Source organism: Anopheles darlingi, chromosome 2 (genome assembly GCF_943734745.1).
Source record: "Anopheles darlingi chromosome 2, idAnoDarlMG_H_01, whole genome shotgun sequence".
Classification (NCBI taxonomy): Eukaryota; Metazoa; Arthropoda; class Insecta; order Diptera; family Culicidae; genus Anopheles; species Anopheles darlingi.
Window position 1 is genome coordinate 10604272 of NC_064874.1, and position 12500 is coordinate 10616771.

The following is a 12500-nucleotide window of genomic DNA, read 5'->3' on the forward strand; positions in this document are numbered from 1 at the left end:
CCAACATCTACCCCCATGTGCTGGCTATCAGCGTGAACGGGCAAGCGATCTGTACCGGACAAAAAGTTAAGGGCCCGATCGTTACGACCATCAATCTGGAGCACACACTGTACACGCAGGTGCAGCAACTATCGAACGGCAACCCGAACGGCAACTCACCCAACCAATACCGACCGGAGCAGCAGCCACCGATTGTCACCCAAGACCGGATACAGTTGCCGGACCAACAGTTTAACACGCCACCACCGACCATCGTCTACCAGCAGCAATTTACCACCCAGCGACCGCCATTCGTGTATCAACCGCAGCAGCAACAACCATCCGTCTATCGACCGCAGCAGACATCGGGGGAATCGTTGGAATCGTAAGTAGCTGCACTCCAATGGACGAAATGCTAAGTAAAAGAGCTAATAAATGTTCCATACTTTTGCAGTGTCTGTGGTTCGGTAGGTCCCCTGGCTAGTCGACTCTCGATCAATGGCATCCGCTCGAGCAAGGGTCAGTTTCCTTGGGCTGCCCCCGTCTTCAACACCGCCGAGCAACCTAAACCGCAGTACATCTGTGGCAGTAGTATCATCACTAGCCAGCACGTGGTAACGGCGGCTCACTGCATGCACTATCCGGACGGGGCGAAGCGAGGCAACTCGCAGCTTTCCGTCATACCGGGCATGTACAATATCGACAGCTTCTTCGATAGCGCCAACCAGGACCGGGGTGTAGTGCAGATCATCATGCACTCCGATTACTTCTTCGAGGATACCGAGGCGACCGATTCGGATATCGCCGTACTGAAGCTCGACGCACCCGTCACCTTCAACGATATGGTGCGACCGATCTGCATATGGAGCTGGAGCGATAATCTGGAGCAGATTGTCGGAGAGAATGGATTCGTGTCCGGTTGGGGCATCACGGAGTCGGGAAACTCCAAGTTCCCAAGCTTTGTCACGGCCACCGTCGTTGATAAGCGGGATTGCTCGCGCCAGCTGGGTCGATTTGTGCCACCGAAGGCCCGAACGTTCTGTGCCGATGGTCATGGTGCCGTCCCGTGCAATGGTGATTCCGGTAGTGGTTTAGCGTTCAAGCGTGGTACACGCTACTACCTGCGGGGCATCGTCTCGACTGGTCAACGAGACATGATCACACTGCTGTGCGATACTAAGAAGTATGTCGTGTACACCGATGTGGCACCGTTCCGGTACTGGTTGAGTCGTGTTGTCAAAGGTTGAATCGCAAGTCAAGATATCGTACAATGCACTCGTTTGCAAGCGAATCCGAGCTTACCGAAATGAAATGAAAGATTGGAAGGGTGCAGCAGTAGCACTGATTTACTATTCATTTTATTGCTATCCTTTAGAGGCAATGAGCCTTTGAATAGTGCTGCTCGGATTCTAAATCATATTTATTCCGCCTATAAAGGATCGACGATGTAAGCAAGGGCTGCTTATGAAACAATGAGACACCTACAGATACATTGTAGTTGCTGCTAATCTTTGTAAGATTGTTTTGTTCATGTAATAAAAATGAAAATTTAAATAGTAGACACGATTGTTTTGGCATATGAGTTTTCTTCGACAAAAGGTACAACAAACATTAGCTATTCTTTAGCTTAGAAGATGTTTAAGCCAGGATTATTGAAAAGACTAGATTAATACAATTAGTTAACGCATCTTCGCATGTGGAAGCGATACAGATATGAAAAGGCCAATAGGGTTCGAACTCTAAATGGAGACGAAACTACCTTCACAAGGTAGCTAGACAGAAGATTTGAGATTTGCATTTCTTTCATTGTGTATTTACTGCAAAACAGGTTTTGTCGAAAGTGACGAGTCATGAACAAGCATCCGACTGTGACGCAGACGCTCCCGCTTCTATCATTCAAGGCCGGCAACTCACATATTTGATATCATTTCCGTATTAATTACTTCTGCCGAGGTTAAGCATATGTTTGACACCGAATGAGGAATGTTTTCAAACCGTTCCACTGGGCCAAACCAGCAAAAACGTGTTATAGCTTATGTTTTTAAACTTATATTCGGACGGCCAGCCACAAGTTTAGTTTTATGGCTTGGTGTACATTTTATGAAAACCTGAAAATGTTTCGTGATATGGATAAAAAATGTTGTATTACTTGAACAGTTGTACAATTTATTTTTAATTGATACAACTGAAAGCATTGTTCACCATTCATCGAAAGGGTATGGCCAACTCTTTTTCAAACCGCTTCGTTAGATAGCCGGCATAATGTCAACACGTTGGCATCTTCAGTATGAGTCTGCATGTTAAGCGGAACGGTTCGCTCGGGTGTTCGTTTCGATCGGAGCACGCCGGCAGTTCTTCCTCGTCGTCTTGTGCCGATGGATGTGGTTTTAGAGGATCTTGTGTTTATATCGTTTCATTAGAATTATTGTAAAGTGTCACATAGTGAAAGGAACACCGAAATGCACAACAAACCACTTCTGCCATCGAGATTGGTTTCATTAACAGGACTACTTAAAACGAGCCTATGCCAGTTACTGCTTTTTGGATCGTTTTTGCACATGCTAGGCGAAGGACAGTATCTTACATCACCATGTCCGGACATATTCAGGTACCGGCTTGATCCCGCTCTCAATGTGGCTTTTGGATACATCGAGGTTCCCTTGCGTATAGGCCAAACCAATAAGCTACAAGTAGAACTATCGATTGGCACAACAGTCCCACAGGTAAGCAATAATAAGATTAAGGTACGTAGGTGATATGTAAAGAGCGTTTATCAGAAGGAGCTTCAAGTGAATCCTATGTTTTGTAACGGAAGTTGCGAAACGGAACCAAATGCCACGAAATACTCCTGTGAACATAGTGATGCTATTTTTAGCATTTCTTAAAAATGCTCAATACCGGTTTTCGCCAATAAACCTCGAGAAATGTTGCTGAGATCATGCTATTTATAGATTTTAGGTATATTTCCAATGTGATGAATTTGAATTTCAAATGAGATACAAAGATCAGTTTATGAAGCAAAAAACAAATGCAAAAATTGACTGACAAAAGCTGAATTTCTTCTACAACCTCTAAATGAAACGTTATAATTTCGTTGGTAACATATAACATGTATGTAATAAATCCAACTTACTCGATGCTTTCGTCTTTTTACCACAGGATAATTTAGGATCTATTACGCTCGTAAAATCACGATCAGCGACCTTTTGGGATATTTACCAAAACAAACCAGCCCAATTTCGAGTGAACTTTCCCTTCACGAACATCTATCCATCCCTGCTGAAAATCAGCCTGAATGGTCAGCCCATTTGCATCGGACAAAAAGCCAGGGGCCAAATAGTAACGACTATCAATTTGGAACATACACTAGTCGCTCAGGTGCAACAACAGCTGTCTAGTGCAGGTGATGCTACCAGACCACTAACACAGCCAGCACCTGTGGTACAATATCGACCAGCAGTACAACCGCAGCAGACATTTTACCAACCAACTCCGACGTTCAACCAGATGATTAACCAACAACCAATGGTTCCATTTAGCAGCAGAGCACCACCTTTACCACAAATCGGGCAGCAACCACAACAAAGCTCCTACGATGGGTGAGCCTAGAGGATTTTCGTTTTGTTGTAACGTATTTAATTCTTCCTCTGGCTTTTCAGGACCTGCGGTACCGTCGCTAGTTTTAAAAGTCGACTCTCGATCAAGGGCATTCGTTCGGCAAAGGGACAATTCCCGTGGACGGCACCGCTCTTCAATACTGTTATATCGACCAAGCCTAAGTACATATGCGGTACCAGCATAATTACCCGGCGTCATTTCTTAACGGCAGCCCACTGTGTATACTACGAAAACGGTATACAACGACCACCTAACCACTTTGTGGTCGTGCCGGGGATGTACAATATCGATAGTTTCTTCGATGAGGACAACCAGCTGCGGGACCTGTCGCGAATATCCGTGCACGAGGATTACTTCCACGAGGAAGATATGTTAACCGATTCCGATATAGCCGTGCTGGCCGTCTCACAGCCGATTGCCTACAATGACCTGGTGCGCCCGATATGCGTCTGGAGAGGAAGTAGTAACATAGGGGAGCTGGTAGGCAGCACTGGATTAGTATCAGGTTGGGGCTACACCGAAACGGGAGATGCCTCGTATCCAAGCTACGTATCGGCGGTAGTCCTTGGATACCGAGAATGCAGCCGTGCCTTCAGCCACATATTCTCATCGTCTTCGCGAACGTTTTGTGCGGATGGAAAAGGTTCGGTGCCCTGTCACGGTGATTCCGGAAGTGGGCTAGTGTTCAACCATGGAGGACAGTTCTTCATCCGTGGTGTAGTGTCGATTGGACAGCGTGATCCTAACACCTTACAATGCGATGCTACAAAATACGTCATCTATACCGATGTAGCCGCGTTCTATGAATGGATAATAAGAGTTTTATAATCATAAATGCAATCAAACTAGGTGCTTGGTGTAAAAGAGTGAATGTTATCGAGGAAAAAAATGCCTTTCATTATTTTACTACTCCTATATCATTCATTCTTTGTCCTCTTCAATATTTCTGCTCCACTGTAATATCAATGATGGTTTAGGCAGTAAACTCACTATCAAGCATAGCAGCCGCCATTTACTGATCTTGGCGAGACGTGATTTTTGTTGGCCGGCTCGCTCAGTATAGAAACACTGAATCATGCATGCAATCGTAGGCTCCGGATCATATTATTTAGATGTGCAGGTAACCTGAGGTGAAAAAATAATAACCATTTTAAAAAAGTGTTGTGCAATATATGTTTACCGAACAACAATTTTTACTATACTAATATGCATCTGTTCAACAGTAGCACCATCCTGTGGACATGGTTGGATGTTAAGGGTAATTTTGGGAGAACACGATAAAAGCGGGAACGTTCAATTGAAATAAATTGTACATTAATTCCAAATTAAACAAAGCGTTCACTTCTATTTACCGATCGACACCTCTTTGTTGATCCTTGTGATGTTCCCATGGCTCAACCATCATTACTTACCCGTAATAAGAAGGACCATGATTAACTATGTCGGTCTGGTAATGATGTTAACACACAGATATACATTTATTTCCGTGTAGTATTGTGAAAAACACTCTCGAGACGAGTCTTATCAAACGATAACTATGCTTCGTATTAAGTCACTCCTAAAAATACAATCAATTCAAAACCGGGCTCAAAAACCTGCTTGTATGAGATTTACTTTTCCTATTATAAAGCCGAACACGAACCCGATGTGGTGATCAGCCGCACCATGTCGCCTCTGTTACGAATGCTGGTACAATAGTGCCGAGAATCTCGCCGAGAGAAAACCGGAATCGAGGAAGCCCGACCACGAATACGTCGGACGTGCGTAGTTGTTGGGTATTTTGTGATGTGAGTGAAACAACGGCATTGACATGCAACAAGCGCGATCTCCCCACACACAGCTGATTCATTTCACGAAGTTCGTGCACTAGTGTGTAGCATCTGCTCCGACAAGACGCATCGAAGACCCGGCACCAACAGCGGCACCGGCACCTTATGTCTGTCGACTATCAGTGATCATCGCTGACATCGACCGATCGTTCCTGCGTTCTCCGGCTCAGTCGATCATCTTCGATGCTCTGCGTCCCGTTCTAGCGTGCAGATCGTGTATTCTTGCTCATCGAAGTGGTCGTGAAGTGACGATAGGCGCCGTGGGCCGAAGAAGAAATCCGGTCGTAAACGGAGACTCATCTTCCTACCACCTCCAAACGGCCAAACCGGTAGTACATGGTTGAGTGAGTGTTCAAAGCGTTATCTGACACCAGCAGAGAGTGAGCCGCGGGATCAAGGCTCTAGCGTGCTATAGGTGTCCATCCAGTGTGCAGCCGTGAATTCTGGCATCCCAGTGCGCAGTGTCGTGGTTCTGTTAGGAAGGTCAATTAAGAGCTACGAAATGTCCCCAAACCGATACAAAAGGGTGACGGCGAAGAGCATGTTGTTGGGCAGCATACTGCTACCGGTCGTTAGTTGCCTACTGTGGCTCACCGGATCTGCGAGTGGCCAGTACCTGACCTCACCTTGCCCCGAGATATTTAGCTACAGACTGGAGCCCAGCACGAACCAGGCGTTCGGTTACATTGAGCTAAACAATCTACGCATCGGCACTACTGTAAAGCTAATGGTTGATCTATCCTACAATGTGGAGGTTTCAAAGGTAAGCTTCGGTATTGTTCAATTTACTGTGCAATGAGACGTAGAGTGAAGATAGTGCGGGCATTGATATCGATGATAACGCGAAACTTGTAGGCAAAACATGTGGATAGTTAACGATTGTATTAGATATTCCACTTTTTTCACCCATGCGACGCGAACTGTAAAAAAAACTCCTTTCGAATAGATAGAGACTCCTCTTATCGTTGTTTCTGTATCAAGGACTGCAACATAAGATGCGTTACGGAATACGATACCCCGATAAAAAGATGTAATTTATTTCTATTTTCTTCTGACATCGGTCGCAAGACGGGTACGAATGCTGCCTCACATGCCTTTACCTTATTCATAATATTGCCAATAGCCTCGACCACAGCTAAATGTTAAAGGTTATCAGTGTGAAATTTCAGTGGGCAAAACACAGCTAGCAGATACGTTCAGTGGCAGGACGGCCTCGTTTTACACAACGTCAGCGCCAACAGCACGACGCTTGCATCCACTATCACCGATACGTCGTCAGCATGGGATTGTGTCTGGCGTTGGACCTTCGGGAAATCCCCAACGCGATCGCTCTATCGCGGTTTTCTCCGTGCGTGCTACCGGCTTTCGGTAGGTTTCGCCTTGCTCGTATGCCAACGGCACCACGGTGACATCTTTAGCTGTAGTCAATGTCCCCACCCTCAAAAACGTGGGGAAAAAACCGAAGATCAACACTTGGAAAATCCAGTTTATCAGGTTGTGGGGGTGCTGAGCGATTGAATATCATTTTGACAATCCATGCTCGTTGAGATCCTTCCAGTGGAGAAGAGAAGTACGAACTCGTGTTTTTTTGTTAATAGAATTGTCTTCGCTACCATCGATTCAATGTTGGTATGGTAAATCTGTGGCAGAGAGCTCTTCACAACAATCTTCCTTGCTGATCACTAAAGTGTTAATTAGTTCTCACAATGAAACATCTTTCCGCTTTCCCTCTCATTCTTTTCCTCTTTTTATTTTTCTCTCTCTTTCTCTGAACAGCAAAACCTAGGCTCGATCACTCTGGTGAAATCGAATGAAGAAACATTCCGTGACATCTACAACAACCTACCGGCACAGTACCGGGTGAACTTTCCGTTTAGAAACATCTACCCGAAGGTGCTGGCCATCAGAGTGAACGGTGAAACGGTCTGCAGCGGATCACCGGCCCAAGGACGAATCGTAACGACGGTCAATCTGGATCACACACTGTACACTGAGGTACAGCAACTACCGTTCGGGGCTCAGGGTAATGGAATACAGTTCCTGCCAGGCATGGGCAATGGCTTCCAGTCACCGGCACAACAGCAACCGGTCACTCAGCGGCCCAATGTCTTTAGACCGCAAGTGCAGCCAGTTACACGCCCGACCGTTTATCAACCTCCAGTGCAGACAGTACCACAGTATCCTGAACGACCACGACCTCAAACTGTGCCCCAGCCGCAACCACAGCCACAAGCACAACCCCAACCGGAGTCGCAGCCCCAACCTCAACCGCAGTCGCCGTCTGCAACCAATTCTGAAATGTAAGTTATTCAAATTGCGAGGTCCAAATGATCTATCTTCATTCTTCGTGTCTGCTCTCTGGTTTCAGTCTCTGCGGTACGGTGGCTCCCCTGGGTAACCGGCTATCGATCAATGGAAAGCGTTCCTCCCGGGGCCAGTTTCCTTGGGCTGCCCCGATCTTTAATACTGCCGGAGTGCCCAAACCACAGTACATCTGCGGCAGCAGCATCATCAGTACCACGCACTTGATAACGGCAGCCCATTGCATGTTCTTCCCGGACGGCACAGAACGGCAGCCTGACCAGCTCACGGTGGTGCCCGGAATGTTCAACATCGACAACTTCTTCGACAACGATAATCAGGATCGGGAGGTGTCGAAAATCCATACGCACGAGGAGTACGTACACGAGGATCTGCTGGTGACTGATTCCGATATTGCCGTGCTAGTGCTATCACAAGCGATAATCTATAACGATGTGGTTCGGCCTGTCTGTCTGTGGAGTGGGAGCGACAATCAGGACCAGGTCGTTGGTAGCAAAGGGTACGTGTCTGGCTGGGGCATCACGGAGTCGGGTGATGCGAAGTATCCGAGCTACGTGACGGCTACTATCAAGGATAGGCGCGAATGCTCCCGGCAGCTTGGTCGCCTGTTTTCAGCCAACTCGCGAACGTTCTGTGGCGATGGGGAAGGTGCAGTCCCGTGCAACGGGGACTCGGGCAGTGGGCTGGTCATCAAGCGCGGCCGACAGAACTTTCTGCGAGGCGTTGTCTCCGTCGGTCAATACGATCAGGTGACACTGCTATGCGATACCGAAAAGTATGTCGTCTACACCGATGTGGCACCGTTCCGCTACTGGTTGTTGCGTATCACAAAATCCTAGGGCTGAGTGGGGCCAGGATCCGTGTGTTCGGGAGGGGGCCGCGTGCTCGTCCCGGGAGGCTGTCTTCACGATCTTCTTTTACTCATCCCCGTAAATTCCTCATTAGGTTTGAAATAGTGCCAATAAGTGTTTGTCATTGCTGCAAATGACTGGAAATTCCGTGGCCAAGCGAAGCATTCTCGTAGAAGTACTTAGTTAATGGTTGTCGAATGGCCATTTGTCTGCCTTTCACTAAACTTGTATATCATATTTATTCAGTAACAGTTAGATCCGAATGTCGCAGACCATATAGCAGCATGGCCGGACTATCATAAGTCAAATAAATTCTATACTACATATATGAAACCGAAACTCTTTCATATGTGTTCTCTTTGGGTTCCTGTTGTTTATCCTTTTGTTTCAACAACCGATGCACTTGCCAATTAAAACATACATGTAGAGTACTTTAAAGCGGCTACACATCCGCAATATTATTGATCAATTTTCTAGATTTCTGTGATTTATTTAACGTTTTCCCAGACACTTGAAAATATTTTGGAGAACTTGAATACTCTAGATCAATCAAAGTATTTTAGAATATTGACCAATAATATTGCGCATGCGTAAGCTCAATCTTTCGGAAAAGTACGTCTTTTTTCTCACAGGAAAGCGAGCGTCCGTTGTATGGTTCTGCTCATTCTCATTTTTCAATTTCGCTAGCCGTTTTTCAATTCTCGAGACTTTCGGTTTAATTCAATTTTAATTACTATAAAATAATGTATAAAGTTATAATTGTTACAGATTGCAATACCCTTTAATTTCCCTTTAGAATTTCCAATTGCGTGCGAGTACCACGCACACTATGATTGCTCTCATATTACAGAACAAGTGATCTTCGTCTAGGATTAAAAAATCCTTGTAAATACGGGCCCAATTATTTATGAAAGTCATATCGGATTTTTAGTAAATGGATATTGTTTTACAAATAATAATATCTAGAATAAATAGAACACAAAAAATAGCTACAACATCAAAAAACATCACGAGGTATTTTGTTAGTAGAATCTTATTCTGCACAATAACATTTCAAAATATGTTGAAATGCACGATTTTAATTTTTGCATGTGTGGGGTTCATTTTTATTTGAATCTCTGCGGCGCATTTCATTTTTATGGTTACGATATATCGAGATGGATATGATTGGGGAGTAAGCCGTTGCGCACTATTAAAATAAAAGGTACTCGAAATGGAATCAACCCTTTTAATCCGTCATGCAAAGGAGAAGTTATAGGATAATTATTCTTTAATAATTCTTAATTATAAATCATGCTCGAACATTACAACGTCCTTTGAGGGTATTTTAAAGTATATTGAAGTCGAACAATCAAGTGATGAAGTTTCAATTCAAAATCATGTACAGTGGATTATTTTTTTTAAATTCAAAACCCTTATTTATTGGAGCAAACCAGTACAAATTGACATATTTATTCAAATCTTTCCGACTGAAAATTTCTAATGTCACGTTATCCAACCAATCGTAATGATTATTTCCAAAACTTTTTGCTGGGCTTAAAAAAACTACCTGCACTTACACGACTACCAATTTGAATCGGCTCTTATCAATGAATATGCTTAAGTTAAATGAAAGCAATAAAACGGTGTAACGGCTAAGTAAACGAACTAGTTGGTTTCAGCATCAACTGCGTTTGGCTGAACCAGCGACTGGACCATTCGATTGACCTTCAACACGACGCTGATTTCGGTTTTTCAACCGGAGCGAAAAGAAGGGGCTGTTAGCGCTACCCACCATCCATTCGCCACACAAAAGCCCGCGCTCGCTCATCCCTAAGCCCCCGACAGAGCAGAATCTACTGTGAATACCCCGGCTCGTGCTCTCAGCCATATTGTCTCGTCCTTCCCCCTTGTGACTCACGGCGCGCAAAGTACAGGTGTAGCGAAAACTAGTTCCAACGGTTTGCTCCAAAGAAACAGGTTGATCGGACTCATTAACGTATGCACACGGGAAGTGCCACAGCGCGGTACACCATATTGCCAACAGACAGCGTGTTCGTGCCCCTACCCACGGACACCCATGCAGTGCCACCAGTTGATGCGGAGATAAATAAAAAAAAATTGGAATCTTTATTCAAAATTTTGTTAGTGCGGACAGAAATTATCAGCCGAATGCCGGAGAAGCAGCTGGAACAGCCAGGGTGGGGGGATCAGGCAACTGGCCGTCGGTCTTTTGGTCGTGTGCTACCCGGTAAGGAGATGATCGTGCCAGACCACCTACGAGGCGATCGGCTATGATGACAGCACACTACGACGCCAGGTTTCCGCTTACGAACGAGGGAAGCTGCAGTTCGTCCGACTGCAAGTTACTGGAACCTCCCGGTGTGATGACCTGCTTGCGATAGGTGATCTCCTCGCGAATGTACTTCACCGAGGTGCTGTTGTCCTGCGGGTTGTTCGTTTCCTCCTTGCGTTCGATCGTACGCTGGTACTCATGCTGGACTGCCGGTGCACCCACAGGGGCCTCCACTGCTTCTGCTGGTAGCACAGCCTTGGTGACCGGTAATGGCGATGGGGGAACAATGGCCGTCTGTGGCCTAACGGCAATGCCGGTCACCGGTTTCGGAGCGACCGGTGTCAGTGTCAGCTGCGGCGATACCTTTGGCGGTATCAGTGGTGTGCGATCGCACTTCGCATCCGTGCACGTGTCCGATCGCAAAAAGTGCCGCAACGTGACCGAGCTGACGAAGGATCCTCGATCGCCAGGTCCAGTGCACAGTTCACGACCGTTGAAGATAACTTTCGTTAGCTTGGGCAGAGGCTCCTGAATCGGGAAATTAACGCGGTACGATACGCCCCGTCCCTTATTGAACTGCTCCAATATCTGTGCATTATCTTCGATGGCCTCGATGGAACCGACGTACTTCTGCAAAGGGAACCAGCATACGGTACAAGACCATCGAAAACACTTGTTTAGTGGCTAAATGATCTGAGAGCAAGCGTTAGAGTGAGCCGATCCACGGGCCTTACCGAAAGCAGCTCGCCAGCAATAGACAGATGCAGCTCTAACGTGCCGGACTTATCGACCTGCTGCTGCCGAGTGTCAACGATGCCATAGATCTGCTGCTTTACACTATCGGTGGCGTACTTGAAAATGTTAGGACAAGGAGACACTGGTAGCGGACTGCTGAGAGCGGCAGATTCCGCCCTGGGAATGAAAACAAGCAGCCATAATGCCAGTAACGATGATACCAACACCTTGTGGCTACCAACGGACAGCTGGTTAAAGAACATTTTCTTCACTCCCGTCGGGACGTTAACTATAATCCAACTGCACAAAGTTAGAGCAGCTTGCCCTTCTACTTAGATCAAAGCGCTGGCGGTGTTGCCGATCCAACTGCACTCCGCTTACTCAACTCACTGTACGCGTTGGTCGCCGGTAGGGTTGCGACTGTTTAGTCTGGGGTATGACCGGCCCGATCGAACAGTTCGCGAGTTCCAACGAGAATAAAATGTCGGTTCAGATCGACACATGCTTAAATGCGCGATCGTGTAGCCCCTTTGCGAAGATCACTCTTCCTTCTTCCTCGGCTACTGTCGTCGTCGCCGACGTACCGCCAATCGTACCGATCGCGAATCGAGCCGCGGTGAACCTCCGGCTCCCGCCCGCTCACGAGAGGATTTTATGTTTTGATTTGCATACTGATAACGACCAATCCGCGTGCCGTACGCTGGATGGATTAGGTTCGCTAATATTTTAATATTTCACCAACTTTTAATACCCTTTCAAACCGAAAAAAAATCGTGTCCGTTTGGGGCTGATTCTTCAATCGCGCCAATCGGGCATTCCATGCCCCTTCTAGCGGATTTCTCATCACTGCCATCGCTGTCCAGTTCATTGTTGAAGCATTTTGATGGATGA

General features: G+C 46.2%; 4 protein-coding genes across 4 annotated transcripts in view; 3 read left to right on the forward strand and 1 right to left on the reverse strand.

The window, feature by feature from the left end:
- LOC125949034 (serine protease gd-like) overlaps window positions 1-1550 on the forward strand; it is a 2511-nt gene extending 961 nt beyond the window's left edge. Inside the window, exons 2-3 of the mRNA XM_049675718.1 lie at window positions 1-364; window positions 434-1550. The exon at window positions 1-364 is cut by the window's left edge and continues 100 nt beyond it. Of these exons, the coding sequence (XP_049531675.1) occupies window positions 1-364; window positions 434-1226 (1157 nt within the window). The 3' untranslated portion in view covers window positions 1227-1550. The remainder of the gene's footprint in view (window positions 365-433) is intronic.
- Window positions 1551-3618: 2068 nt separating this feature from the next.
- Window positions 3619-4425, forward strand: LOC125951514 (serine protease gd-like; the record flags this gene model as incomplete). Its single annotated transcript, XM_049680393.1, has 1 exon — window positions 3619-4425. A coding segment is annotated over one exon (807 nt), but the record flags the coding sequence as incomplete, so codon positions are not given.
- A 1070-nt stretch (window positions 4426-5495) lies between these two features.
- On the forward strand, window positions 5496-8930 carry LOC125949033 (serine protease gd-like). Its single transcript, XM_049675717.1, has 3 exons — window positions 5496-6189; window positions 7203-7726; window positions 7795-8930. Exons 1-3 carry the CDS (start codon window positions 5929-5931, stop codon window positions 8585-8587), a joined length of 1578 nt encoding a protein of 525 aa, XP_049531674.1. The 5' UTR covers window positions 5496-5928; the 3' UTR covers window positions 8588-8930.
- Window positions 8931-10157: 1227 nt separating this feature from the next.
- On the reverse strand, window positions 10158-12068 carry LOC125949052 (uncharacterized). The gene is made up of 2 exons (XM_049675740.1): window positions 11609-12068; window positions 10158-11504 (listed from the first exon to the last, which is right to left on the reverse strand). The coding sequence occupies exons 1-2, from the start codon at window positions 11870-11872 to the stop codon at window positions 10887-10889; spliced, it is 882 nt and encodes a 293-aa protein (XP_049531697.1). The 5' UTR covers window positions 11873-12068; the 3' UTR covers window positions 10158-10886.
- Between the last annotated feature and the right edge of the window lie 432 nt (window positions 12069-12500).